Source organism: Ammospiza caudacuta, chromosome 12 (assembly GCF_027887145.1).
Source record: "Ammospiza caudacuta isolate bAmmCau1 chromosome 12, bAmmCau1.pri, whole genome shotgun sequence".
In the NCBI taxonomy this organism is placed as follows: domain Eukaryota; kingdom Metazoa; phylum Chordata; class Aves; order Passeriformes; family Passerellidae; genus Ammospiza; species Ammospiza caudacuta.
In genome coordinates this window covers 4,348,157-4,374,060 of record NC_080604.1, presented here as the reverse complement: position 1 = coordinate 4,374,060, position 25,904 = coordinate 4,348,157, and the positions used below count along the sequence as shown (strand labels likewise).

General features: G+C 44.0%; 1 protein-coding gene across 2 annotated transcripts in view; it reads left to right on the top strand.

Moving 5' to 3' along the window:
- SLC6A1 (solute carrier family 6 member 1) overlaps positions 1 to 5,337 on the top strand; it is a 71,533-nt gene extending 66,196 nt beyond the window's left edge. For both annotated transcript variants that reach the window (XM_058813135.1, XM_058813134.1), the window contains exons 13-15: positions 711 to 811; positions 2,263 to 2,430; positions 5,053 to 5,337. In XM_058813135.1, the coding sequence (XP_058669118.1) occupies positions 711 to 811; positions 2,263 to 2,430; positions 5,053 to 5,157 (374 nt within the window). In that variant the 3' untranslated portion in view covers positions 5,158 to 5,337. The remainder of the gene's footprint in view (positions 1 to 710; positions 812 to 2,262; positions 2,431 to 5,052) is intronic.
- The last annotated feature ends 20,567 nt before the right edge of the window (positions 5,338 to 25,904 follow it).

Here is a 25,904-nt window from a genome sequence, read left to right as displayed (position 1 = left end):
TTTGGTCAGTTAGGGAATAATCACCTTAAATATCCACAACCTGAACCCAGCAAATGGAAAAATACATCAAAACTCTCCCAGAAATCACAGAATATCCTGAGCTGGAAGGGACCCCACAAGGAGCTTAAGTGGATGGTCCACACAGGGCTTGGAATTGTCAGCTCCAGGCTCTGACCATGAAGAAATCAGAGCCATGGACTGGTGAGAGACACAGCTTTGGGAGAGCAGCAGCAGCAGGATGTTGCTCACATTAACTCAGAGTTAATGTGAAATTAATCAGGGGCCCTCTGATTTCAGCTCCACTTCTGCCCATCCATGGTGGGCACTGCAACAGAGCTGATCAATGCTGGGATGGGTTTGAGGGGTTATAATTGTAAATTACACCCTAAATTTCTCATCCTAATATAACCTAGAGTTGGAATCAATCAAGGGCGTTTCTTGCATCTGACCTGCCCATGTACAACTTCCTCATTTGGCATGGGAATAAGTTTGCTAGTCACTATTTAATAAATTATGATGTGGAAGAGTGAGAACAGGTGATTTTTGGTGCTTTTGAGCTTGCACACTTTTTGCCTTGAGGAAAAGTTGAGATCTTTGTAGAGCTTCCAAATATAATCATAACTTATGGCTATATCTCTCAGAACCACTGAGCTTCCCATCAACTCCACTACCTGATATGTTTCTGTGCTGTTTCTTATTTCTTCACCCAGGTGTTAATAGATTTTATGACAACATCCAAGAGATGGTGGGATACAGACCCTGCATCTGGTGGAAACTCTGCTGGTCCTTTTTCACTCCTATCATTGTGGCAGTAAGGAACAAACTTTTATTTTCTGGTTGAAAGGATGTAAATGAGGTTCATATTAGTTCTGCCCTCACTCCTTTTTTAAGGATTTGAGCAATGTCATTGAAGGCAATAGCCAAAAAACATTCCAGGAAGATTGTGCCCCAAAAAGAGAAGCCATAATTTTTATTAGACCTCTGGAAATGCTCAAGAGGTTGATTGGCAAACTTAGAAAATTGTAAGGAACAAATTTTGACCCTTTTTTTTTATGTGTGGGTGCTCTAAAATAGAATTTAGCAACCTAAAACCTAAATTTTCCACATACACAAAAATGCCAACATTCTGTAAACTGAATTCCTCCACGAGCCCTTCTGGTGACAGGGCAGGGTTCTAAACTCATGTTCTTCCCTCATGGCATTCTGTGGTATGTATTCATCATTTTCTACTACATTGCTGTGGGTTTTCTGGCAATCTCTGCAAAGATTCTGTACTGGAAACCACAGAACAGCTTTTTCCTGATTCAGAACTTTACCCAGTTAATCCCATTCAGTACTTTGTGAAGTAGTAAGCAAAGAAATGTAAATGTACTGCACATACACTGAACCCAGATGCAATCTAACAAACTATTACATATAAGCCAGCATTTACCCAGAGAAAAGCAAATGAGGAGCACTAAAAAGACACAGAAATGTGCTCATGTTGAAGGTTCCTTGAGTCCTCCCTTCCCAGATCAAGGCAGATTTCATTTTTGTGAAAAACATAAAGGCATAAGAGATACATTTTATTTTAGTGGCACAGAAGGAAGGTGCCCAGCATTGTCAGACTGGCCAGATTTGTCAAGTCCTCAGCAGAATGTGCTGCCCAGCCCAGCTCAGGGCAGGGATAAGAATCTGCCTCTGGGAATTTGCAGGGAATTTGCAGAGCAGGGATGAGAATCTGCCTCTGTCCTGCACACGGGCTCAGTCTGGGATCAGAACGAGCATCCCTCTCTCCTGATTCACTTCAGCAGGTTTTCCTGGCTGCTTTAGCCATTTGAGACAGACCAGGACAGGAGATTTTCCTGGGAATAGCCCATGGAATTCTGTGTCTGCAGGGCATCATTGGAGAACAGCCCAAAATCAGCCCAAAATCACAATGGGGACATGTACGTGGCGCCATTGAGCAGCAGCACCCACGTTGCTTTTGGGTTCCAGCTATTCCCAGGATCCCTGTTGGGTTGCTTTTGGGTTCCAGCTATTCCCAGGATCCCTATTTTCCCCAGCAGCCCCTTTCCCTCTGGCTCTGTGAAGGTGATGCCAGGAATTTGCTGCTCCCAGCAGCACACCTGGATTGTCTGAGGTGCAGGTTTATATGTGAAAACACAGCTTTGAGGTGAAACATTCATTTTGGCAAAAGGCATCTTGGGAAGCTGCAGAAAAACTCTTGAAGCTGGAACACTGTGGGAACCTGACCCCAAACCCTCCCTTCTGCTTTTGCAGGGAGTGTTCATCTTCAGTGCTGTGCAGATGACCCCCCTGACCATGGGCAGCTACGTGTTCCCAAAATGGGGCCAGGGGGTGGGCTGGTTCATGGCCCTGTCCTCTATGGTGCTGATTCCTGGCTACATGGCATACATGTTCCTCACCCTGAAAGGATCCCTAAAACAGGTAAGTCTGCCTGTCCCAACCCCCTTGGTGTGGTGTTTGTGGGGTGCCCAGGTGAAGGGAGGAATGATGAATCTGACTGCATGTTTTTAGAAGGCTAATTTATTCTTTTATTAAGATTTTATTAAGATACTATATTATATATTAAGATACTAATTTAAGATATTACATTTATATTAAATGATAATGTATTATATTAATTTTAATAATGTTTTATAAGATTCTATCTTATGTATTAAGATACTATTTAAAGATTATTATATTATATTATATTATATTATATTATATTATATTATATTGTATTGTATTATATTATATTATATTATATTATATTATATTATATTATATTATATACTATACTAAAGAATACAGAAAGGATACTTACAGAAGGTTAAAAAAATAATATTGAAAACTCCTAACTCCTTCCAGATCCTCAACTCATCTTGGCCCTGATTGACCCTTAAGTCAAAACAATTCACGTGAAACCAATGAAACAATCACCTGTGGGTAAACAATCTCCAAACACATTCCACATGAGCACAACACAGGAGAAGCAAATGAGATAGGAATTGTTTTCCTTTTTTCTCTGAGGCTTCTTAGCTTCCCAGGACAAAAATCCTGGGCCAAGGGATTTTTCAGAAAAGGTGACTGCCACATATTCCACATATGAGCATAACACAGGAGAAGCAAATGAGATAGGAATTATTTTCCTTTTTTCTCTGAGGCTTCTTCGCTTCTCAGGGATTTTTCAGAAAATATGACTGCCACACCTTGGCACCTATGCAATCAAAGATTGCTGGGCACTTCTTTCCTGTCATCTATTTCCCCCTCAGTTATTTTGCTTTGAGCTAAAAAAAAAACAAAACCCAAAACATAAAAGTGCCAGCCAAATAGAAGAGAGTGTCTGAGCCATCTGTTGCTGAGCACAATTCCCCACGTTCCACAGGCTCCTTATCTCTGCTCTGGCAGCTGCAGACACTTGGCATTCCTGCTCCTCACACCTAGAAACCAGAGGAGAGGTTGGCAAATTATGGAAATTTGTCCTGATTAATGCCAGACACGCGGCCGTGGATTGTGGCAGGGGATGCTCTGGGGAGCTGGAATCAGAATCAGGGGCTGAGCTCCAGAACTCTGGGATTGCAGAGTCTGCTCAGTGACCCTGCTCTGCATGCCCCTGATGGTCCCCAAGGCTGCAGCTCCTGCATTTCACCTGCCCTGCTCCTCTGCAGCTGGGAGGGAGGACATGGAACACCTTGGGAAAACTTCCCTTGAGCCTTTATTTAGGGGATTTCTGTGAGCAGTCACTTAGTAATGAACATTAGGGGCTTTTTCTCATTGCTCTCCACCTCTCTGACTGCTCCTTTTTTAAAGAACGTAACACTTCTCATGGAAGACAGTCTTTTTTCACTCAGTTTTTATTTCACTCAGTTTCTATTTCACTCAGTTCTGAGGTCCTCAGAGATGTGCTGCTAAAGGGCTGGGAAATATTGACCCCAACATTGCCCCACACACCATTCAGGAACCCCCCACAATCACCACACCTCATTTTTTCAGTCTGGGTGGATCCTCAGTTTTCCCTCTCCAACTCCTCCTGTACATCACAGCCAGATCTCCAGCCCAAGAACTGAAACACTCTGTGGTTGTGGCAACCAAAGACTGTCAAAAGGAATTTGTCAGAACTTCTGGAATATTCTAAAATCAGCTGACAGAGCCATCTTTGCAAAGGGCTGGATGATCTTAAGCAGAATTGACGAGTGATGCCTCATGAAATGTTCAGATCTGGATCCAAATATTTGTCTTCAGCAAATTTTGAAGGACTCAGTGAGGCTTTAAAGAAGTCTGCACAAAAAAAATCTGGGTTTTGATTTTTTTTTGTTTCCCTCCCTGCCTGTTCTTAGCTCCTACATTTTGAATAGATCTCCCTTGGTCTTATGGAAACTTTTAGGTGCAAAAGGAGAACTGTTGCCCTAAAATACAGCTGCTCTTTGTGGAGGGTTGTGTGAGACCATGGTAAAAGTTCCTCATCTCAGCCTTGTTGTGGATTGAGATCGTATTTTTGAAAGCATTGATAAATTATTATTATTAAGTGAGGGGAGAGCCTGCACCAGTGAAAGGCTCTGAGGAGCCAAACTGGGATTTCTTTTGAGATAGAAGAGAGATTTCTTTGAGATATATTCTCTGCCATGAGCTGGGCAGAGAAGCTGAAGGAACAGAGAGGACAAAAGGATGAGGAAAGACAGAATAGGAATAAAACATTCTAAAACACTCTAAAACACTGGTTTATCCCTGGAGGAACTCTCAGTTCTCCTGGGGAGATGCCCATCACTCTGGTGCCCAGCACTGCTGCCCACTGCAGTGCTGGACCCTGAGCTCACAGCAAAGCCTCTCCTCATTTATTTTCCCCAGGAAAGCTCCTTGTAGGCACCCAGGGTTTTTCAGCTCCTCCTGTCACCTTCAGGACAGAGCTGGAATTCTGTTTAGTAGAAGCGGCTCACTGCTGGTCCCTGGCAAGATAGGTGGCTGTAAAGAATTGTCTTTAAATATTTAGGAAAAAAAAAAAAAAAGAAGAGTAAGGTTAGAAAGAGTTTTTTGGCTGCCTCACATTTACTGTTGTCCTTTGAACAGCGCATCCAAGTGATGATTCAGCCAAGTGAAGACATCACCCACCCTGAGAACGGGCCAGACCAGGCCCAACAGAGCAACTCTGCCAACAAAGAAGCCTACATCTAAACTCCTCTCTCGTCCAAGTACCACTCCTCCTCCAGAAAAACAAAAAATATGGTTGAATATGACCACAAATTCACATCTGAGAATATAATTACCTACCTCTAGTGGCAAAAAAAAAAAAAATAAAAAATACATATTAAAAAAAAAAGAGGAAAAAAAAAACAACAAGGTCATCTCCACTCCGAGGGAATCGCCATGGGTTCGATCCAGCCGTCGCGAGCTCAGATGTTTGACAGTGTTTTTGTGTTCTCCAGCAATCCACAGACTGTTAATGTTTTTATCCTTTCACAATGATAGTTGCATACCTTGGAATTTGTAAATTGATGTGCCAAGACCTTTTTAATCTACCTTTTAGCACGACTATTTGAAGTTTTGTGCTGCTGATTTTTAGTAGTTGATCACTATTTCTTACCGCTGAATCCCAAGACTGTTATTTCTGACTTTGCAGGGGTAAAATTAAGTTTGGAGTTGTTTTGTACAAAAAGAGAACGGAGTATTTTGTAAACAAGTGATTTCCAGTGCAAAAGTCTGCCCTTGAAATTTGCTCCAGCTGAGGCCATTTGAGGGGGGAAGAGACTCTTCCTTCAATTAACAGCAGGCACAGCCTTTATAAACATTCCTAGTGCAAAAATTGAGTTGTTTGTGGCAGAGCAGCCCAGGCCAAACACGCTGGCTGTGCTCAGCCTTTCAGGGTGACTTTCAAGCAAGGTCATAAATTTCCTTAAAAGCACATATCTTGCTTCTTATAAAAAGAAGATATCTGCATTAGAATCAATGTTAGAGGCATAAATACGACTTTTAACTTTTTTAGCAAAGCAATAGCCGAGAGCTCTTAGAGATTCCCAGGAGTAAAATACAAAGTATTTGCCATTCAAGCTCAGACTCCCTGAGCTTTTATCATGCCGTTATCACTCTACTATTGCATTGCCACCGAAATAGAAACCAAACCAAGATCAAAGTGAGTTCCAACGTAGGGCTTGATTGAACCTGCCCGAGAACTCCCCCAGCTCCCACCCCAAACCCCAGCACCTTGAGAGCAGTGGGATTTCCATTTCCAGGGGCTGGGTGGTGCTGAGGGCACGAGGGAGAGCTCTTTGGTGCCCTGCAATCCCACTCTGGGCTCCGGCCAGCCCCTGGAAGTTCTCCCCGTGTGGGGAATGCAGCGGGAGCCCCGCTCGGCATTTCTCGTTTGGCAGCTATAAGATAAGACAGGCACGGAGGCTTTTTGTTTTGTTTTTTTTTTTTTTTTTTTTTCTCCTTTGGGAGGGTGATGTTTGATTGTAAATGACTGTGACAGAACTGTGCAATGAAAAACATGCTTTTCAGCAAACTCTTTTTGTGCACCGTACGATGTTAGATAGCACAATTTATGTAGAACTACTACGTGGAAAAAAAAAAAAAAAAAACATGTTACCTGTGAATGTTGGGTTTTTCGTTGTTCTCGTCTGAAGGTGACAAACATGTTCTTGCAATAAGGTATTATTCTCAGAATGTCAAGCACATTATGTAGAAATAATATATATATATAATACACACGTATTTCAAACTACATCCTAAACTCTCTGAGTATGTTGGGTAGGTTCTAAACTGTTTCATACCTAGGTCAAATGTAAAATACTACGAGATCTAAGCTCCATCTTGAACGGCCATAGCTGAGATGCAAACGTCCTGTAAGTCTTTGGGATTTAGAGGAACCCCTACATCCTACACAGACATCACACGTGATACATCATACTTGTGAATTTCATTAGACTAAGGGTAAAAACTCCGACTTTCTCTTTATTGTTTAATGTAACCGAGTCCCATGTTGTTCTAAGAAAAATGCAGTATTTAATGTTTGATTGTAAACAATTATGACAGATGTTTGACAGACCTGCTCTTTAGCAAAAAGCTGTACAAACGTTATCACATAGCACAAACTAGTGTTGTAGAACTACTGTGTGTAAACTGTGAATAGCTGTATCTTTTTTGTAGTACTTGCCCTGAAAAAGAAAGATTATTGTATGATCATATATGCTTTTTGCAATAAGGAAATATCCAACACCAAGCAAATCTATCTCTATATAAAAATATATATGTAATATATACATATTCAAAAATATATACAGAGCCTGTTTAAAAGAGTACAGTATTATTTAGTAAATTGCAACCTGTTCTATGGACCAAATGTAAAATATTTATAAATTAAGATGCATTTTAAATGTCTATAAACGGTGTCATAATTAAAGCACGATTGTTATGTAAGTTTCCAAGAGTTTAGAGGAAAAAGAATAAAGGTTATATTATACATTAAATCCAGAATTTTGCAGTCTTTCATTGGGCAAACCCAATCTGTGTTATTTTCCAGTTCCAAATGTGTCATTTATATAAAAATATCTTTTAAATACCAAAACGCTGTATCCCACTTGTGGTGTGTATAATTAATCCATGCTATTCCTACAATGTAATTAGTATGTGCATACATTATACAGGGAGCTTAAGAGGTGACAGTTAATAGCCCTTCCTGGCATCCTGCTGCTTTCATTCTCCTGCGGGAAGATGGCAGAGCGAGCTCCAAGAAAAGGAAAAAAACGGATTTTGGAATGTTTCGGACGGTTCCTCGGGTGCAGTGCTGTGAGCTGCAGCACCTCCCTGGTTTTGGAGCCCTCCCAGTGCTGGATACTCCCCAGGCAGATGATCCATGGCCCCCAAAAGCTCCGTGCTCCTGCCTCAGCTGCCCTGGCGGGGTGGGAAGACGAGGAGAAGACGCGGAGGAGAAGAAATTGCGTCGCGGCTGCCCCGCCGCTCCTGGGCTCGGGATTTAATTATCTGCCTGCAAAACTGGAGCAGGGCTCCATGCTGGGGAAGAGCCTGAGCAATTAGAGGACCTGATTAGAATGGAAAAGGCTCCCCAGAGAGGCGTCTGGAATCACAGCCTCCAAGCACCGAGCGCTGACCTTCGCGAGGAGCGCACGGCGAGGGCGCGGCCGGGAGGGGAGGTCCCAGACTGTTCTGGAAAAGGGGAGGCAGCAATTTTGGGAATACAGAGGGAAATGAGAAGGAAATGGGAAAGAAAGAGGCCAAGGGCTTTGACTGCTGGCTGGGGGTGGTGGGAGGGCAGGGGGGCAGCAGGGGCTGAGGAGCAGGAAGCTACTTGGAGGATATTGCGTTAGCGCTGTGATATTTCCATGCTCTCCTGGAGGAATTTGCTCTCGCCGTGCTGCAGAAATCCCAACAGCAATTCAACAAGAAAAATGCAAATAAGGTCACTTCTCCCCTCCAGGACTGCTGGATGCCCTGGGAGAAATCCATGTCCTTGCTCGTCAGGAGTATTAGTTCAGCTACACGTGCTTTTATTCTAAAATAACGCTGTGTTGCTTTTGGGGGTTTTTTGTTTGTTTTAAGCCTGATTATTTCTGTTTTGTCCTGCTCAGGCCACTACAGCATTACAATTAACTGTTAGAACTGCTCAGCCCCCAGTGCTGGCTGGTTCTTGGGGGCTGGAACCCAAAGGCAGGGTGATGCCATGGCACAGGGCAGCGGCTCCTGCTGCCAGCACCCCTCTGCGGGCACTGCCCAGCAGGCAGCAGCAAAAAGGGGCTGCACTCAAGCACTTGGACATCCACCTCTTGATCCCTTTCCCTCCAGGATGGGTTGGCTCCACTCCCAGGAAGAGGAGCCCGGGAGGTGTTGCACAGCACGGACAGACACCCACGGACAGACACACAGCAACACCAAAACCTCACTCCCAGCACACGAAGGGATCAGCTCAGAGCTGCAGCAGCTGCCAGCCCCTGTTTGCCTCTGCCAGAGCACCACAATTACCACTTTCACTGCTCAGGAAGGAAGGCACCAGCCTTTACATCCCAAAGGCTCTTTCCACTCCCCCCTCTTGCTCTCTTTTCCCAGGTTCTTGCCCTGCTGGGGGTGTTTAAATAAACCAAATTAAAATAAGATGGGAGGACAGGATTTACCCATACACAATTTTTCTTCTGCAATTTAAATTACTTCCTCTCTTCTTCCTACAAAGTTAAAAAAGTTCAAAAATTAAAAAATAAAAATTAAAGCACAAGTGGGGCAAAGTGAAACAAAATATTCATCCCTCCACAGAGCTTGGTATTCTTAAGCAGCTGGTCCAAATATTGCCACTTCTCATTCCTGCCTTTACAGTTTGAGGCCGGTCAATAATTACATCACTCTTTCTTGCTGACAATTAATGGAGAATGGGCAAATTTCCTCTGTTTTCACAGAAATCCCGTTAACTTTTAGCGTTGCATCATTGTGGTTTGTTCCTCCTTCTGACCACACATTACACTGGTGCTGTCATTCAGGATTTGTCGTTATTTTTTAAATGTGTGGATTGGTGAGAGAGATTTTTTAGCCTATTTAGAAGAGCCTGGAGTGCCAGGACACTGGGAATGGCTTCACACTGGCAGAGGGCAGGCTTAGGTGGGATTTTGGGAAGGAATTCCAGCCCTGGCACAGGTGCCCATGGAAGCTGTGTCTGCCCTTGGATGCCTGGGAGTGTCCAAGGCCAGGCTGGAGCTTGGACAGTGGAAGGTGTTCCTGCCCATGGGATGATCTTTAAGGTCCTTTCCAACCCAAACCATGCTGTGATTCCACAGCTCCATGATTTTGCAGCTTCGCATCTGATCACTTTTCCCCCCAGGTTTGCGAACGGTCTCACATTCAGCTCAGTGGCAAATCCTGAGTGATTATTTTGGACTCTCAAGCAGGCTGAAGTAATCCTGTGAGTTATTTGTGAGTCATAAGTATATGCTGGTGCTAAATGTGTCCAACAGTGCCTAAGAGAAGGACAGGAGGGATCAGGCATTGTCACCAGGACAAAAATTAATGTGTTTTGCCAGCAATGGTGCTTTAGTCAGGCTGCAAGAGCTGCTTGCTGTGCCTTTGGGGATCAGCAGCTGAGAGGTGGCTGCAAACAAAGTATCAGAGGGTAGAAAATAGCCAAAATGTTAATGTTCAATTGGAGGGAGTCTGGAGTTTCCCCTGCATTTCACCCACTTAGTGCTGGAAGGGGAATAGATGGAACAGAACGAATCGCTGCCTAATTCCCTTACATTGTGCACTTCTTTTCCTTATAATTATTCTAAAGCAATCTGGGAATGTCTAAAAATGTTTAACATACAAAAAGAAGCCTTGGAGGCTTGGTTTAGTCTAGGAAAATGTTTTCCAGGCCCCACTGGCACTGTCATTCACTGGCCACACCTTGTGCAGACACAGAGCTGCCGTCGCATCCCAGTGCTCCCTGTGCCGTGCCTTTGGGGATCAGCAGCTGAGAGGTGGCTACTAACAAAGTATCAGAGAGTTGAAAACAGCCAAAATGTTCATGTTCAATTGGAGGGAGTCTGGAGTTTCCCCTGCACTTCACCAAACTGGAAACTTAGTGCTGGAAGGGGAATAAAACAGAATGGAACGAGTCGCTGCCTTATTCCCTTACATTGTGCACTTCTTTTCCTTATAATTATTCTAAAGCAACCTGGGAATGTCTGAAAATGTTTAACATGCAAAAAGAAGCCTTGGAGGCTTGGTTTAGTCTAGGAGAACGTTTTCCATGCCCCACTGGCACTGTCATTCACTGGCCACACCTTGTGCAGACACAGAGCTGCTGTTGCATCCCAGTGGGTGGAAAGGCTCCTAAAAGGAACCACAGCTCCTGCAGGGCAGTGACCCTGCTAAAACCCCAACCAGACCCCACAAACAGCAGCTGCCCCAGCCCTGGCTGTGCCTGAGGAGCTGCTGATCCCAAAACCATGGACATATTCCCAAAAACCAGCTGCAGTTCCTGCTGCCCTGAGCAGGTCCCAGAGGGCTCCTCCAAAGCTCCACGGGCAAAATCTCTGTCCCAGCACACTTTCCACCCACTGAACATCACCTGGTGGATGGAAAGCTGTTTGGTCCTGCAGGAACAGCACCAGCTCCCCTGGGATGGCTGAGGAGTGCTTTGGTGAGGGGTAAAATAAAAAATCTCTCTGTGAATATGAGCCACACCGTCAGGTTGTGTTAGGGAATTATTTCTAGGTCATTTCAGTTCACTGCGCTGCACTGCAAACTCTGCACTGAATGAATGACCAAAATAATTAATCAAAACACCGGGGAGAAACACCAAGTCACACTGCAGGCAACAAACTCTGCCTAAAAGTGACAGAGCTCAGCGCTTTTTAACCTGCTCCCTCCCAGCTGTCACACAGCAGCAGCTCATGACCTTTCCTGCTGATTTTCCCCAGATCCAGCCTCACTCTGAAGGGCTCAGGGTGACCTTTCCCAGCCTGGCCCCTCCTGTTTCGAGCACCCTGTGTCGTGGCAGAACTTGCCTGTCAGGATCTGCTTCAAACCTACCAATTTAGACTTGGGTGTGCATTAAAAACTGCGGGAATCCACAAAATCAGAAGGTTTTGGGAAAGCTGCAAAAGGCAGGCCTCAGAGACTGCAGAACTGTGATTAGAGCTGAGCAGCAGCCATGAGATTGGTCAGCAGAAAAATTATTTAAAAAGTGGAAAAGCAAAGACAAATAGAATAATGGTTTATGCATTAATGCTTGTCTCGACTAAGTCTCTAAGATGCTGAAAAGTTTATCTAGTGAAATATTAGGAAGTTTTAAGCTTAATAATGGAGCTCTGTGCATTGTGTTTTAAGGCTTACAAGTGGGTATTGTATTCGAAATAAGCAGGCATTGTTTTAACCAAAGGTACGTGTGCTTATAGTGGTTGGATGGAACTACTGTCAATGTGCTTCTGCTTTGTGTGATTGGCCAAAAAACTTCTAAAGTGAGTTGTAACATTAAATTCTGTGTCTGCTGCCTGGGATGTGAGCTGGTGGCATCTTCCCATTGTCATAACCATGTAATGAGGCTGATGCTGGAAAATAAAACAGCTCAAGGCACGTTCCACAGCAGCCCTGTCCTGTTCGTGATTTTACATAGCCCCTGGACAGTGATAAAAACCCTTGTGCCTCACTCCTGCCATGGTGCTGAGGGAAATGGGTCCCAGCCCACATCCCCCTGCAGCCACTCACAGCACTTGCTCTCATTACTTGCTCCCTTTACATACTATTTCATGGGGCTGCTGTGGGATTTTGAGGAGAAAAAATACATAGATTTGGATGTCTGCAAATAAATAATAAAATGCCAGCTTAAAAGCAAATGGCACAATAAAACAAGTCTGGAGAACATCAAGGAACCAACCCGCTGCCTTTTGCTGGTGGAGAAGGGGAATTTTGCTCAGCTCCATCACTCAAAGCCATTCAAGTGTCAGCAAGGAACATTGTGTGTGTCACTTTTAAGCTTCTCACTTTCACAGAAAACTTGCTCAAAAATGCTCAGAGAAGTTTTTTTCTTTGTTCTTTACATGCTCTGTGTTACTTACCATTCAATATTTAATGATCTGTTGTGGGTTTGGCTCATCTTTTTCCTTTGTAAGTCACACTCCTCTCCAGGGATTTCTGGCTTGTTTTGTACTTTCACACTCTGCTCTGCTTTTTCTTTATCTCATGAACCTTGATTCTCCAAGATTATGCAACTGGGACTCATGGATGAGAGGTTATTTTTATTTACTGCTGGCTTTTCAGGAAATGTTTCATTCCAAATTCTCCAAGATCAGTCACTGCTGTAGGAGCAGCCTCATTAGCAGCTTTCATCAGCCCAAAAATGCAAATAAGAGAACAGCACCACCACACTGTGACCTTGTTCACAGGGGTCTGAGGATGAGGGAAGAGACGAGGATTTGGCTCCATGTTTCAGAGGCTTGATTTATTATTTTATTATATATATTATATTAAAACGATATTAAAAGAATAGAAGAAAGGATTTCCTCAGAGGGCTAGCTAATAATAGAATAATAAGGAATGATAGCAAAGGCTTGTGGCTTGGCCTCTCTATCTGAGCCAGCTGACTGTGATTGGCCATTAATTAGAAACAACCACATGAGACCAACCACAGATGCACCTGTTGCATTCCACAGCAGCAGATAATCAATGTTTACATTTTGTTCCTGAGGCCTCCCAGCTTCTCAGGAGGCAAAAATTCTAAGGGAAGGATTTGTCATAAAAAATGTCTGCGACACCACACCGCTGTCCAAGTCAGAAATCCCCATTTTTCCCAAGGAGCACTCCCTGCTCCAACATTTTCATTGTCTCTTTTTTGAGCATTTTACCAGTTCTGCAAAGGCCACTTTTCCCTCTCCACCCTCACACAGATTTCCCCTGGTAAAGGAGGGATCAGGAATATCCCGTTCCAATTCCCATTCCCATTCCCGTTCCCATTCCCATCCCACTGGGTGATCCCAGCTGCCAGGATCCATGCCAGGGCACGTGTGCCAGCCTCTCCTGGGGCCTGCAGGCAGCTCAGGGAGGCAGGGAGCAGGCCAGAGCCCATGGTACATTAAGCAGGAGAGTTGGGAGTGTGAAGCTCAGTGGGCTGTCAGAACGATGTTCCCGCGGCGCTCGCGCAGCCCGGCTTTCTGTCAGGGCAGGAACAACTGCCACAACTGCCTGAGCCTTCAAACCAGCCAGGGACATTCTTTTTGGGACTGATGGAGGCCGGGGGGGGGGGGCAAATAAGGAGGGAAATTCACCTCCCTTGCAGTCCGTGGTGGGTCCATATGCTGGGGTGGCCAGCAGCCTGTGGCTCCTCTCATGTACCCCAGGGATGGGCAGCTCGGACAGAGTGGACAACATTCCTCATTAAAATCACCAAATTCACACCTCCTGGCCACACACTGCCCTCACAGTGCCCTGGGAATGTCCTGATGGGTTTTAAAGGGTGGCAAATTCACAGAATCACAGAATAATGAGGTTGGAAGAGACCTCTAAGATCATCGAGTCCAACCTATGCCCTAACACCTCAGCTACAGCACCAAGTGCCATGGCCAGTCTTTTTTAAACACATCCAGAGATGATGATTCCACCACCTCCCTGGGAAGAGCATTCCAGTACTTTATTATTCTTTAGGTGGAGACCTTTTTCCTAATATCCAGCCTGTACCTTCCCTGATGTAGCTGGAGACTGTGTCCTCTGCTTCTGTCAGTGCTGCCTGGAGAGATAGCCCAACCCCAGCTGAGCACAGGCGCCTTTCAGGGAGTTGTAGAGAGCAATATGGTTACATCTGAGCATCCTTTTCTCCAGGCTCAGCACCCCCAGCTCCCTCCAGGGTTCCTCACAGGGTTTGTGTTCCCAGCCCCTCTCCAGCCTCGTTGTCCCCTCTGGATGTGCTCAGTGTCCCAAGGTCCTTCCCCAACTGAGGGGCCAGAGCTGGGCACAGCACTCAGGGTGTGCCCTCAGCAGTGCCCAGTGCAGGGGCAGAACGACCTCCCTGCTCCTGCTGGCCTCACCATTCCTGATGCAGGCCAGGAGCCATTGGCCTCCTTGGCACTCTGCTGGCTCATGGTCATTTCAACCAGCACCCCCACGTCCCTTTGTGCCTGGGCACTGTCCAGCCACACCATCCCCAGCTTATAATGTTGTAGGGGATTTTTGTCACCAAAATGTAGAACTCAGCACTTAGACTTACAAAACTCCATGTTGTTGGACCCTAAGTCTCTCTGCAGAGCCCTCCTTCCTTCCAATAGATCAACACAAGCTCCCAGCTCAGTGTCACCTGCAGATTTACTAATGAAGGACTCAATCCCCTCATCCATGTCATCAATAAAAAAATGGAGCAGAGCTGGCCCCAGCACAGAGCCCTGAGGGACAGCACCACTCTCTGGGCCGTGCCATCCAGTTCCTAACCCAAAATCTGAGCTCAACCAGTTGTGTTTTAACCTCACCACCACTTTGACAACTTGTCATTTGCTTTATCTGCTCAAGGAATATTTACTTTCCTTATTTCCTTATTTCTTTATTTCCTTATTTCCCACTGTCACTGGAGCAGCCCAGGGGTCTTGGCTAAGCCAAGCTCTCCCTCCTTCAACACTGCACAAACACAAAGCCATGAGCAGGGCTTGTCTTTCCAGGGCTTGGCTTTACCTGGGCTTTGGAGGAAGGGCTGAAGATTCCTTCACCAGGCTCTGTCCATCTGTGAATAACAAATCCAAATTCTGAGTGAGCACACACTCCTACGGCAGGGGGACATCCCAGGCTGGGTGAGGACAGGCCCAGGTGACATCCCCACCAACTTCATCCTAATGGACAGGGAAAGAGAAGCCTCAGCACACAAAGTGCTCAGCATCTTTTAAAAATAAACCCCACCAGGTCCAGCTTCCAGTTCTGCTTTCCACAGGGATCTTCCCAGAACTTTGAATCTTGTTATTTCAGACAAAAAACCATCTTCACACACATCCCTCCATGAAATCTTGTTGAATCCACAGGATTTATGCCCCCTGGATGTGGCAAATACTCAGTATTACTGCACACCTCCCACACTCAAGGGAATGTCCTTCCCAGAGACACCACTGGTGGCTGTGATGACTCAAATGAGCTCCTTTTTCCTTCCATCACTCTAAAGTAGCATCAGGTTTTTCTGCAAAAGCAGCTATTTACCCACTCTGCCTAGCAGACTTTAGCAAAAAGGCACTGATGTCTTAGGATTTTAGCTTTTCTATTTTCCATTTATTTGCACTCCTGCAGTTCTTTGGTGTGTAACTCCAAACCCCACAGCCAGTGCCAGCTGCAGCTTTCCCATTTTGGGCAGACACAACAATTCCTCTCCAGGCCTGGCAATCAAGGACACCTCACTGCCTCAGGGCCCAGAGATGGGAACAAAAGGGACTTGGGGGGAGCAAACTTGGGCTCAATGACCTCATTACCTGGAGCTGGAATTGGCAGATTAACCCCCAATGTGCAAATGGACCAAACTGATAAAAGTATAAAAACCTGTGAGCCCTCATCCATTTTGGGTGTAGGCCGTGAGGGGCTTTGTCTGCCCTAAATGTACCTGAAGGCCTCTCAATAAATAAAACTGCTTTTTATTCCCTTAATTCTGTCTGGCCTCTATTTTTAGGTTGCTAGACTTCTCATCAAAACTGAAGGATTTTCCTTTCATTTTGCCCGTGTGCTGTTGGAAAAATGCCTGAAAATTGCCCCAGAAAAGGCATCAGCACCAACACCATAATTCAGTAATAATTGTGATTCTGCAACCAGATTGTTTTACACCCAACATGCAAGATAAAACTGCTTTAGGAACTGCTGGGCTGATTTTTAACCTGGAGGCATCAGTTGGACTTGAGGGGCTGCAATGAGCTGGTTTAAGTGTAACAAGCATTTCCTAATGAGACAGATCTTAGTGATTCTGTTTCCTAAGGCTCTCCAGACCCACATTTGCCCCAGAAGGCAAAGCAGCAATGCCAAGAGCTCAGGGAGAAGCGTGGATGTGTTTATGGGATGAGGTTCTCAACACCTTTCCCACCATGGGTAAAAAAGTTTGGGTCAGGCCTTTAAAAAAAAGAACAAAGGAGTGACCTGTTTTCCTTCTCCCAGGGCTGAGCACATCCCCCAGGGCAGCTCGATGGAAATTGCAATTATTGCAGAGCTAAGAATGGCAGCGTTTCTGATTAAAAATGAAAGCCAGTTTGATGCACAAGAATGGGTATTAGACCACTTTGTACTTCTCACTAATTATTACATCATGAATGGCTGGTTTTATTTTTTAGAGGAGTCAAAACTACAAAGATTTCCTTATGCAAATATTTCCTAGCACTTTAGAAATTAATTGGAACAAAAATATTTTGAATAAATTATTGCAGATGACATACTTTTTTAAAGATTTATTCACGGCTAAAAAGAACCTTTATTTTCCCTTGAAGAATCACAGATAAACATGCTTTTGATACACATGTCCTCATTTCAAAGTTAAAAATTACTTCCAAAAAATGAAATTGTTCAGGTATTTATTAGGATGGGCTGCCCTGGGAGGTGGTGGAGTCACCATTCCTGAAAATGTAAAGAAATTTAGCATATGTGGCACTTTGCATCATGGTGGTGTTGGTTTGAAGGTACTTGGAGCTCTTTTTTAACTTTAATGATTTTCTGATTTTCCTCTCTGCTTACTAATGAGGAGAATTAGCAGACAGTTAATTTAAAAAGGGTATTTTTAATTCCAAGAACTTTCTAACAGAGCACCACATCCTTCTGTGATAGAAAACATCAGAGGCAAGGGGCCACAGCAAAAATGCAGCTACAGAGTGCAGAGAGGGAGGCAGGGCTGAATTTAGGAAAAAAAAAATCCTGGAAAATTTCACTTGTGCTAAACAGGGAGCAGGAATGCCAGTGGGAAATTCCCCCTCTCAGGGGAAGGGTGTTTTCTGTGCTAAATGCAGAGGATCTGCTGTGTGGGCAGGTGATGACAGCAAAATCCAAACACAGGGGAGCACCAGCTCTTCCAAAGCCTCTTGAGAAGCAGAAAATCAGGGGAGGAGGAGGAAAATCTGCTCCAGGATCCTCCTGGCTGGTGACAGCACTGAGAAAATTCCTATAAATACATATATATATATATAACATATATAAGTTATATATCTATTTCATATATATAATTTGTATATATATACAAATTCCTATATATATACAAATTATATTTATAACAAACTATATTTTTATATATATACAAAAGTATATAATTTGTATATATATATACAAAAATTCCTATAAATACGTATATATATATAAGGAAAAATATATATTATATATATAATATATCTATTTTACATATATGATTTATATATCTCTTTCATATATATAATTTGTATATATATATACAAAAAATTCCTATAAATACGTATATATAAATATATAACTAAAAATATATATTATATATAATGTATCCATTTTACATATATGATTTATATATCTTTCATATATATAATTTGTGTATATATATATACAAATTCCTATATATATACAAATTATAAATATAACAAATTATACTTATATATATAATATATAATTTGTATATATATATAAAAATTCCTAAAAATTTGTATATATATATATAATATATATGAAACTGATGAAATATGAAACTGAAATATATATTATATATATATAAATATATATGTATACACTCATTCCTATAAACAACCTTTTCCTTGAGACCAGGCAATGTGGTTTGGGGGTCTTTGGGTTGATTTGTGAATAATTAAAGATTGCCTTGGATGTTTTCTCCATCCACCTTCCCATGCGCAGATTTTTCTTCCCTTGTGCAGATTTCTTGCAGGGTTTGCCTCTAATGATTTCAATTTGGGCATTTTTAGGAGCTTGGAATTCCTTGTGAGAAAACCTACACTGATGGATGTTGGCCAAGTGGTAACACCCCTAAAAACATCTGTACAAATCAGGAATGTGTGCAGGCAAACTCTGTATGTCCAAAAAACCCAGATTCAACAGGAAATTGGGAAAACACACTGGAAGTTTTTCTTTGTAAAACATGAACAACTTCACCAGCAGAATAGGCCTTAGGAAGTGGATTTTTTTGGCATTTTCTGTGTTAGTAACAAGCCATCAGTTTCATGCAGGGTTTGCAGAACCTCGGGGCTGCTCAGTCTGAACTTCTCCTGACCTGCCCACAGTTTTGTTTTACTTGGTTCAGCTGTGACAGCAATTTCTCTGAATGACCAGATATCTATGGATAATCTGGTTTGGTTTTGTTATCTTGCTGTGCTACAAACATAGTTTTATAGCCACAGCAGTAATTCTATGTGAAAAGGGTTTTTTAATGACTTCAATGCAAAGATAAAATGCGGAGAAACAGGGGCCTGGTGCAGCAGTGAGAGCTGGAGCCACAGGAGGAGGAGAACACAGGTGGGATGGTAAAATTTGGGATACTAGAGACCTCCAAGGCAATAAACAGCTGACCAATACTCAGAAATGCAGACCTAGAGATGAACAAAACAAAAAAAAATTAAAATATGTGAAAGGTACCAGGTACAGTAAATTCAGATGAATTGTGGAGCTGCAGTTCAGGGAAGAAGGAAAATTAAAATGTAAAAGCATGTTAGCAAATATGAAAAATTACCATAAACTAATCCTAGAGTAAAACAGAAGAAATCATCACCTCCATCTAGGCTGTTGATGACCCCTGAATGAGATCATTGGGCTCCCTCTGGGAATGCAGTGGAGAAGAAAGCTGCTCCTCTGGGAATGGAGTTGGAAAAAGGCTGCCCTGGTGTCCCAAACCTCAGATTATATCCAGGTAGGAATGCTCGGCTCCTCCCCCTGGGTGGAGCATCTCCCCATGGGATGATGGAATTTTATCAGCCCTGCAGGGACACTCACTGGCCATGGACAGAAGATAACTAATAATTAATGGCCCATTAACAGAAGAGGTCTCCTGGATGGAGGATTGGTTGTGGAAGAGATAAGGAAAACTGCCCAATGAACAGAAGATACCTGCCCTACCTGGTTTTAACAGGTGGCAATAGAATTATATATAGTAAACGGCAATAGAATTATATATAATACACACCCCCAGCGCTGCACCCTAAGATTCTGGGGAATTCTGTTTGGGACCCCCTCCCCAGCTCACACCAAAGCTTGGTCACCCCAATAGGTCACTGCCTGGAAAATCCCTTTCCTCAAAATGCAGCAAGCAAAGGACCAGAATATTCCTTCCTAATGAAAAATGAAAGGTGCCTGATACTTCTCAATATCATGGCTCTAAACAGGATTAAAGTTCAGAATTTTTCAGGAGGGTAAGAATTTAGGAAGATATAGATTTTTTTTCATATTTTTTACATATTCTGCAGAAGCTGAGTGAATCCATTTCCCACAAAGTGTGTTCAACTGGCCGCTGCAGCAGCCCAATTGACTTCATTAGTCTGTCTCAGAGCCTTCTTGTTTTGCCTACCAATCAAGATAATCACCCTGTCATATGAGCTTTGCAGCTGGGACAAATTGGAGGTCTTGGGAAGCAGCTGGGGATGCAAACCAAACCCCACAAAAGCTTCCTTGGAGTGTGAGCCTCCATCAGTTCTGTCCTGAAGCCGAAAACAAGTCCGAAAGGTGAAGAATTTCCATTTTCTCCTGATTGCTCCTTGCTATAGGCAGTTGCACTCACCCCAACCTCTTCAGGGGAGCAGAGAATTGTGCTTTGACCATCAGAAATTTTCTGGGATATTCAGATATTTCATTTTTATATTTTCTCTGTCAGTCCTGAGTCAGATCCCCCAGCCCTTTCTGCATTGCTGAGAGCAGGAGTTGAGGGACCTGCTCAGGAAAGTCCTGGGATCAGCTCTGGACTTTGGGATCTGAGAGCTTTAAAGGCATTTCCCACCAGATTTTTGCTTTTCTCAGATGCAGGAGAAGAAAGTCCCAATCTGTGTGGAGAGCAGAGAGGCAAACAGAAAACACCATTCCCTCTCACAGAAAACACCATTTTTTCTGTTAAGCAGTATTTTTGTAGTGGCAATGGCTTCACTACCCCCCTGAAACTGCTGAAGTGATAAATCCCATTAGTTTCCCTCTATGTGTAATAAATCTTGGCTTGAAATTCACATTCATACACAGCAAGGCACAGATGGCTTTGAAATGTTCGTGAACTCTGTGAAAATCTGAAGAATTTAAATTCCTAATAAAACACAGAGCAAGTCTAAGACTCCTCTGGTTCACTCGTGCTATTATTCCCTGTAACTTGCAGAAATTTCCTGTGGAAAATCTCATTTTCTGGTGAGCTGATACAAGGGCACAGAAAGGAAACCATGTAACTCTTCAGACTTTGCCCAAATCCCATTGTTTTTATATTTAACATTCATTTATTTCACAAATATTTCCCTATGATTGGAAATATTTGCCCATGACAAAGTGCAGCCAGTGAAATAAAATTCATGGGAAATAACTTCACAAATCTTCCTCTGGCACCTGCAGGTCCCAGGGCCTGTTTGAAAGGAATCTGCCCTTTCCCCACACCAGGCAAGCTGTGCTGGTTTTTCCAGGGCAGCAAAAGTGGGGAAAATAGTTTAATTTCTGCTCAGGTTGCTGCTCTGCAAAGCCCCAACACCAGAATTCTGCCTCACTCTCATCTGTGGGCTTGCTCATGGTGAGGCAACTCCACAGAGTTCAGCACAAATTCAGGTTTCCTCCTCACCAGAATTTGTCTGGATGATGAAAAGAAAATTATTTGGTTGTTTCACAGAAGTTCAGCAGAACTGAGACCATGGAGGCAAACACTGAATAGCACAACCTTCTAAACTAAAGTGAAATTTCCCAAAATGTTCCCAGAGAGCTCCAGGAGAAGATGGATCCTGCCCATCCAACTCTGGGGGATGATAAATTCCAGGATGCTGGGATCAGGCAGCCACACGTGGGGTTTATAAAACCTTCTGATCTTCAGCTTGTGCTCATGTCTTTGATTTTAAACCAAGTTGTTCTGTTTTTCCTGGCAACCCCTTTGTTTTAGTTAGAAACTTTAACATGGCAATGTGACATGTATTTAAAATAAATAAATGGCAGATTTAATTAATCCAGGATAGGTTTATGAATGGAGAAGTTCACACTTTTTTAGCTCTTATTATTTGATCAGCCAACTTAATCTCAAAGAACACTTGCAGCTTCTTACTGCATCTCCTTTCATCTTTCTTTTTTTTGTTATTTTTAATCTCAAGCCTTTTGTGTTTTATAACCTCTTCTGCTAAGTAAATCATAAATACTTTGAAGAGTAATTTCAAATATTTCCTTATAATCTTTTCTCCCTCCATTTCCATTTTGCTGCTGATTTCCCCCTTCACATCTCAGCAAAATCCAAAACCTGGCAACAGAAATTTTTGTTGAGAACAATATTCAACTAAAAGAACATTTTTGTTTTTATTCACAAAAGAATATTTTTCAGAAAGCCTTGCAGAGGAAAATGTAAGTGTTCTTCACCTTCCAAGCCTTGTGGCATGGAGCTGACATCACACACACGAGGTTCATGGCTGAGACAAGCCTCCAAGCAATCCAGCAAAGATTGAGGACACACCAAGGTCAAAAGAAAAGGAAAAAAACCCAAATAAAATAATACCAGAGAGGCTCGCTCTGCTAAAGTATTTAACTGCAGACAAAGAATCCCAAAACCTGCAGAAAAATGAGATATATCTGGATAGTCTCGGATTCAGGATGCCCTCTGAGAAAAAAATTTGGTGCTTAATTATTTCATCTGCAGAAGGCAGTTTAGATAAAGCAGAGTATGACATCACTCAGCTAAATCTCTTAATGATATCAGCTTACACTTTAACAACAACTATATTTAACAGAGCACACTGGAGATTAAAGTGATTTACTGGAGTTATTTCTGAAAATACACTGGTTGAGTTTAAATCGGAATTGTTTATATGTAAATCTGGCAGAAAAAAAAATCTTAACAAGCGAGGTTTGCAACATGAGAGGTGAATGAAACTGGATGGCAGTCCCAGGTTTTAGGTGGCCCAGAGTTAATGGCTCTGTGCCCTTCTGCAGGTGCTGCTGCCGGGGATAACAGGGTTGGAACAGGAATCTCTCCCATGGCAAAGAGGAGCACTCGGGTAGAGCCCTCCAGGAGTGGCAGCTGGGGACAGTCAGCCTTTGTGCTGTGAGATGTGTTAGGATTTCGGCTTTCGTATTTTTCAATTCCTGTGCTGTAACTCTAAACTCCACACAGAGTGCTAGCTTACTGTCTTCACATTTAGGTCAGATGAAAGTGTTAATTACACACAGGTGCTGCCATGCTAATAAATTGTGCACATTATAAGATATACAACAATTCCTCTCTGGGCCTGGAACTCCAGGACGCCTCACTGCCTCAGGCCCCAAAAAGAACAACCAAAAGTGAGTTAGGGGGAGCAAACTGGGGGTGAATGACTTCATTATCTGCAGCTGGAATTGGAGCATTAACCCCTGATCTGTGAATGCCCAAACTGACAATTGTGTGACAAACTCGTGCCCATGGCCCACCTTGGGTGCAGCCTCTGGAGGCTGTGGCTGCCCAAGCTGTTCCTGCCGCAGGCTTTCATCAATCCCCACTTTATTCTCTGAACCTGCCTGGCCTCTGCTCTGGGGGCACCTCCAAGGCCTTACACTCTGCACACAAATCCTTGCTTCCCAGAGCTCCAACCCTGCCTGAGCTCAGGGCTCCAAGGCAGGCAGTGAACCCAAAGGGCCAGCCCAAAGTCTGGGCACTTCCTGAACGTCTCTTTGGTCTCCTCCTAAATCCTTAAATTGTACCAAAATTCCAGGTGAGAACTCAACATTGTGTTTTTACCTTGGTAATTCCCAAATCAAATGGCTCCCATCAGTGAGAATTCCCTGGTTCCAAAAATCAGGCTGTAGGGAAGGGCTGTGTGAGGAGAGGGCAATGTCTTGGCATTGGCTGCTGCTGAGGTGCTGGCCTGGTGCTCTCCCTGGAGAGGGAAGGCTTTGGAGAGGAAGGAGCTCCTCATCTCCCACCCTTCTGCCCAGTCCTCCAGCACCAAAGCAAAGCTCAGGCTGCCTCAGAACAACCTGAATTCAGAGTGCAGCACAACATCATCCTGATCATCCTTCCCCTTCTGTAGACATTGTCTACAGAGCTGGAATTCCAGATCCCTCCCTCCTCCACAAAGAACATCCAGTGCAGGCAGCTCCAGCTGTTATCTTCTCAGGATGTGCAGCTCTGTACAAAGTTATATATTTTGACACATTTTGGAGTAGATTTTACCCTTTTTTTGGGGTGATCCACCCAAACGCAGGTGCTGGCCTCTCTGTTGAGAGCCCTTCCAAGCTTCTCACAAATGGCAGCACAGGGTTTTCCACATGTGAGGACAAATTCCAGCCGTGGAAGGAGCTGGAGCTGCTGGAGAGAGCCCAGAGGAGGCTCCAGGATGGGCAGAGGATGGAGCAGCTCTGCTGGGAGCAAAGGCTGGCACAGCTGGCATTGTTCACCTGCACAGGAGAAGCTTTGGGGTCACTGAATTGTGGCTTTCCATCACCTGAAAGGGCTGCAGGGAAGATGGAGAGACATGGGGAATAGATTTGTAGAAAATTTTAAAAATTTGATAGAAGGTTTACATTGTGTGTGTTTGTATGTAAACTTTGAGAAAAGAAATGTTGATTTAGAAATGTTCTAGAATAGGAGAGATATTGTTGGGAGAGAAATGGAACTACAAACAAGACATCCAACAGAGAGACTTTGGACAAGGGCATGGAGTGCCAGGAAATTGGGAATAGCTTCAGACTGACAGAGATCAGGGTTAGATGGGGTATGGGGAAGGAATTGTTCCCTGTGAGGGTGGGCAGGCCCTGGCACAGGTGCCCAGAGCAGCTGTGGCTGCCCTGCATCCCTGGCAGTGCCCAAGGCCAGGCTGGACAGGGCTGGGAGCACCTGGGACAGTGGGAGGTGTCCCTGCCATAGCAGGGGTGACACTGGATGAATTTTGAGGTCCCTCCAACCCAAACCATCCTGTGATTCCATGAAAATTACATGCAGCTCATCTTTGCAATTGCAGGACTATTCCAGACTCACTAGAAAAAAAAAGAAAATATTTATTCTGACATTTCTTAGCAAGCAAAGAAGTGGCAGAGGAAGAAGTGCCAGGGGCTGGGGAAGGGTTTGAGCTCAGCATTGGGTCACTGCTTCCTGCCCAGCCAGAGCTCGTTGTTAATCTGCTCAGTGCTCCCTCCCAGGCTGCCAGCACCAAGTGTCCTGCATGCAAATAAACATTCTGGGCACCTCCTCTCCCACCTCCTGTTCCAGCTCTTGCAGGGGAGCACCTGAATTTCAGCTCCTGCATTCCAAAAAAGACCTGAATTTCAAACAGCTGTGCTTCATGGACTCACTGCTGGTTAAAATCCATTTTATAGCCGTTTCTGCAGAGTTTTGCAGGCAACCAGTGATGTTCTGTGCAATCAGAGGCCAACTTAAATCTACTATTTCTGCTGACACTTGTAGAATAAAAGTTGCAGTGAGGGGAATTTTATGCTTCGAGTGTGGTTTGGATGGTCTCAGCTGTGATTCTACAGCTGAAGTTATCTGACAATAAAGAGCCTGGAACAGATACTTTGCCTGGCTTTCCTCCTAAAATTCCTGAGGGGTGAGCCAGAATTTCTCTGTGCCCACAGAGGCTGGCAGGGTGACACTAAAGTGTCATCTCCTTTTGGCACCTGACACAAACCAGGAGAGTGCTGGAGAGAATTCCATGAAATCCAGACCCCCAGCCCTGACCCTTCACATGGGATTTGTTAACCAGGTGCATCTCCTCTAATACCTGAGTAGAAGCATTTTATTCATTCTTTTTTATTCACATTTTTTATTATTCACTCTGGGAACCCTAAATTTTTATTATTTCCAGATTATCACAACAATTCATCAGCTGGGCGCATCCTGCTAAGAGAGAGAGAAATTACTTGTTTGGGGGAAAGAAAGGCAGAAGAGCTCCAGCAAAAGGTTTCCTGGCTCAGTCCTAAAAGGAGCAATAAGGGCAATAATTAATTCCCTCTCCCTTCCCCCTGCACAGGTTGCTCCCCTCCAGTTGCCAGGCAACATTCCTGCCTCACAAGCTCTGCATCCCCCACCCCAAAAAAAAAAGGGAAAAAAAAAAAAAAGATCCTGCAGGGGCAAAATTATACTGACAAGTCGGGAGCGTAAACTTTTTGCTGTGCTGCCTCCCCTCTCTGCCGTGCTCAGTGCCTTTCACAGCACATTAAATCTCATCTCTGCCCTCTCCAGAGCAGCACAGACCTCAGGAGAGCAGAGCACAGCCAGGCTGGGCTCAGAAGAACCCCCAGCCAGGAGAGAGCTCCCAGAGCAGATCCCTCCCTGCTGCTGCTCCAGCAAACCCTGCACGCGCCGCACCGATCTAGGCCAGGTTACGGACACACAGCTTTGTGTGTTCTGCAGCAGT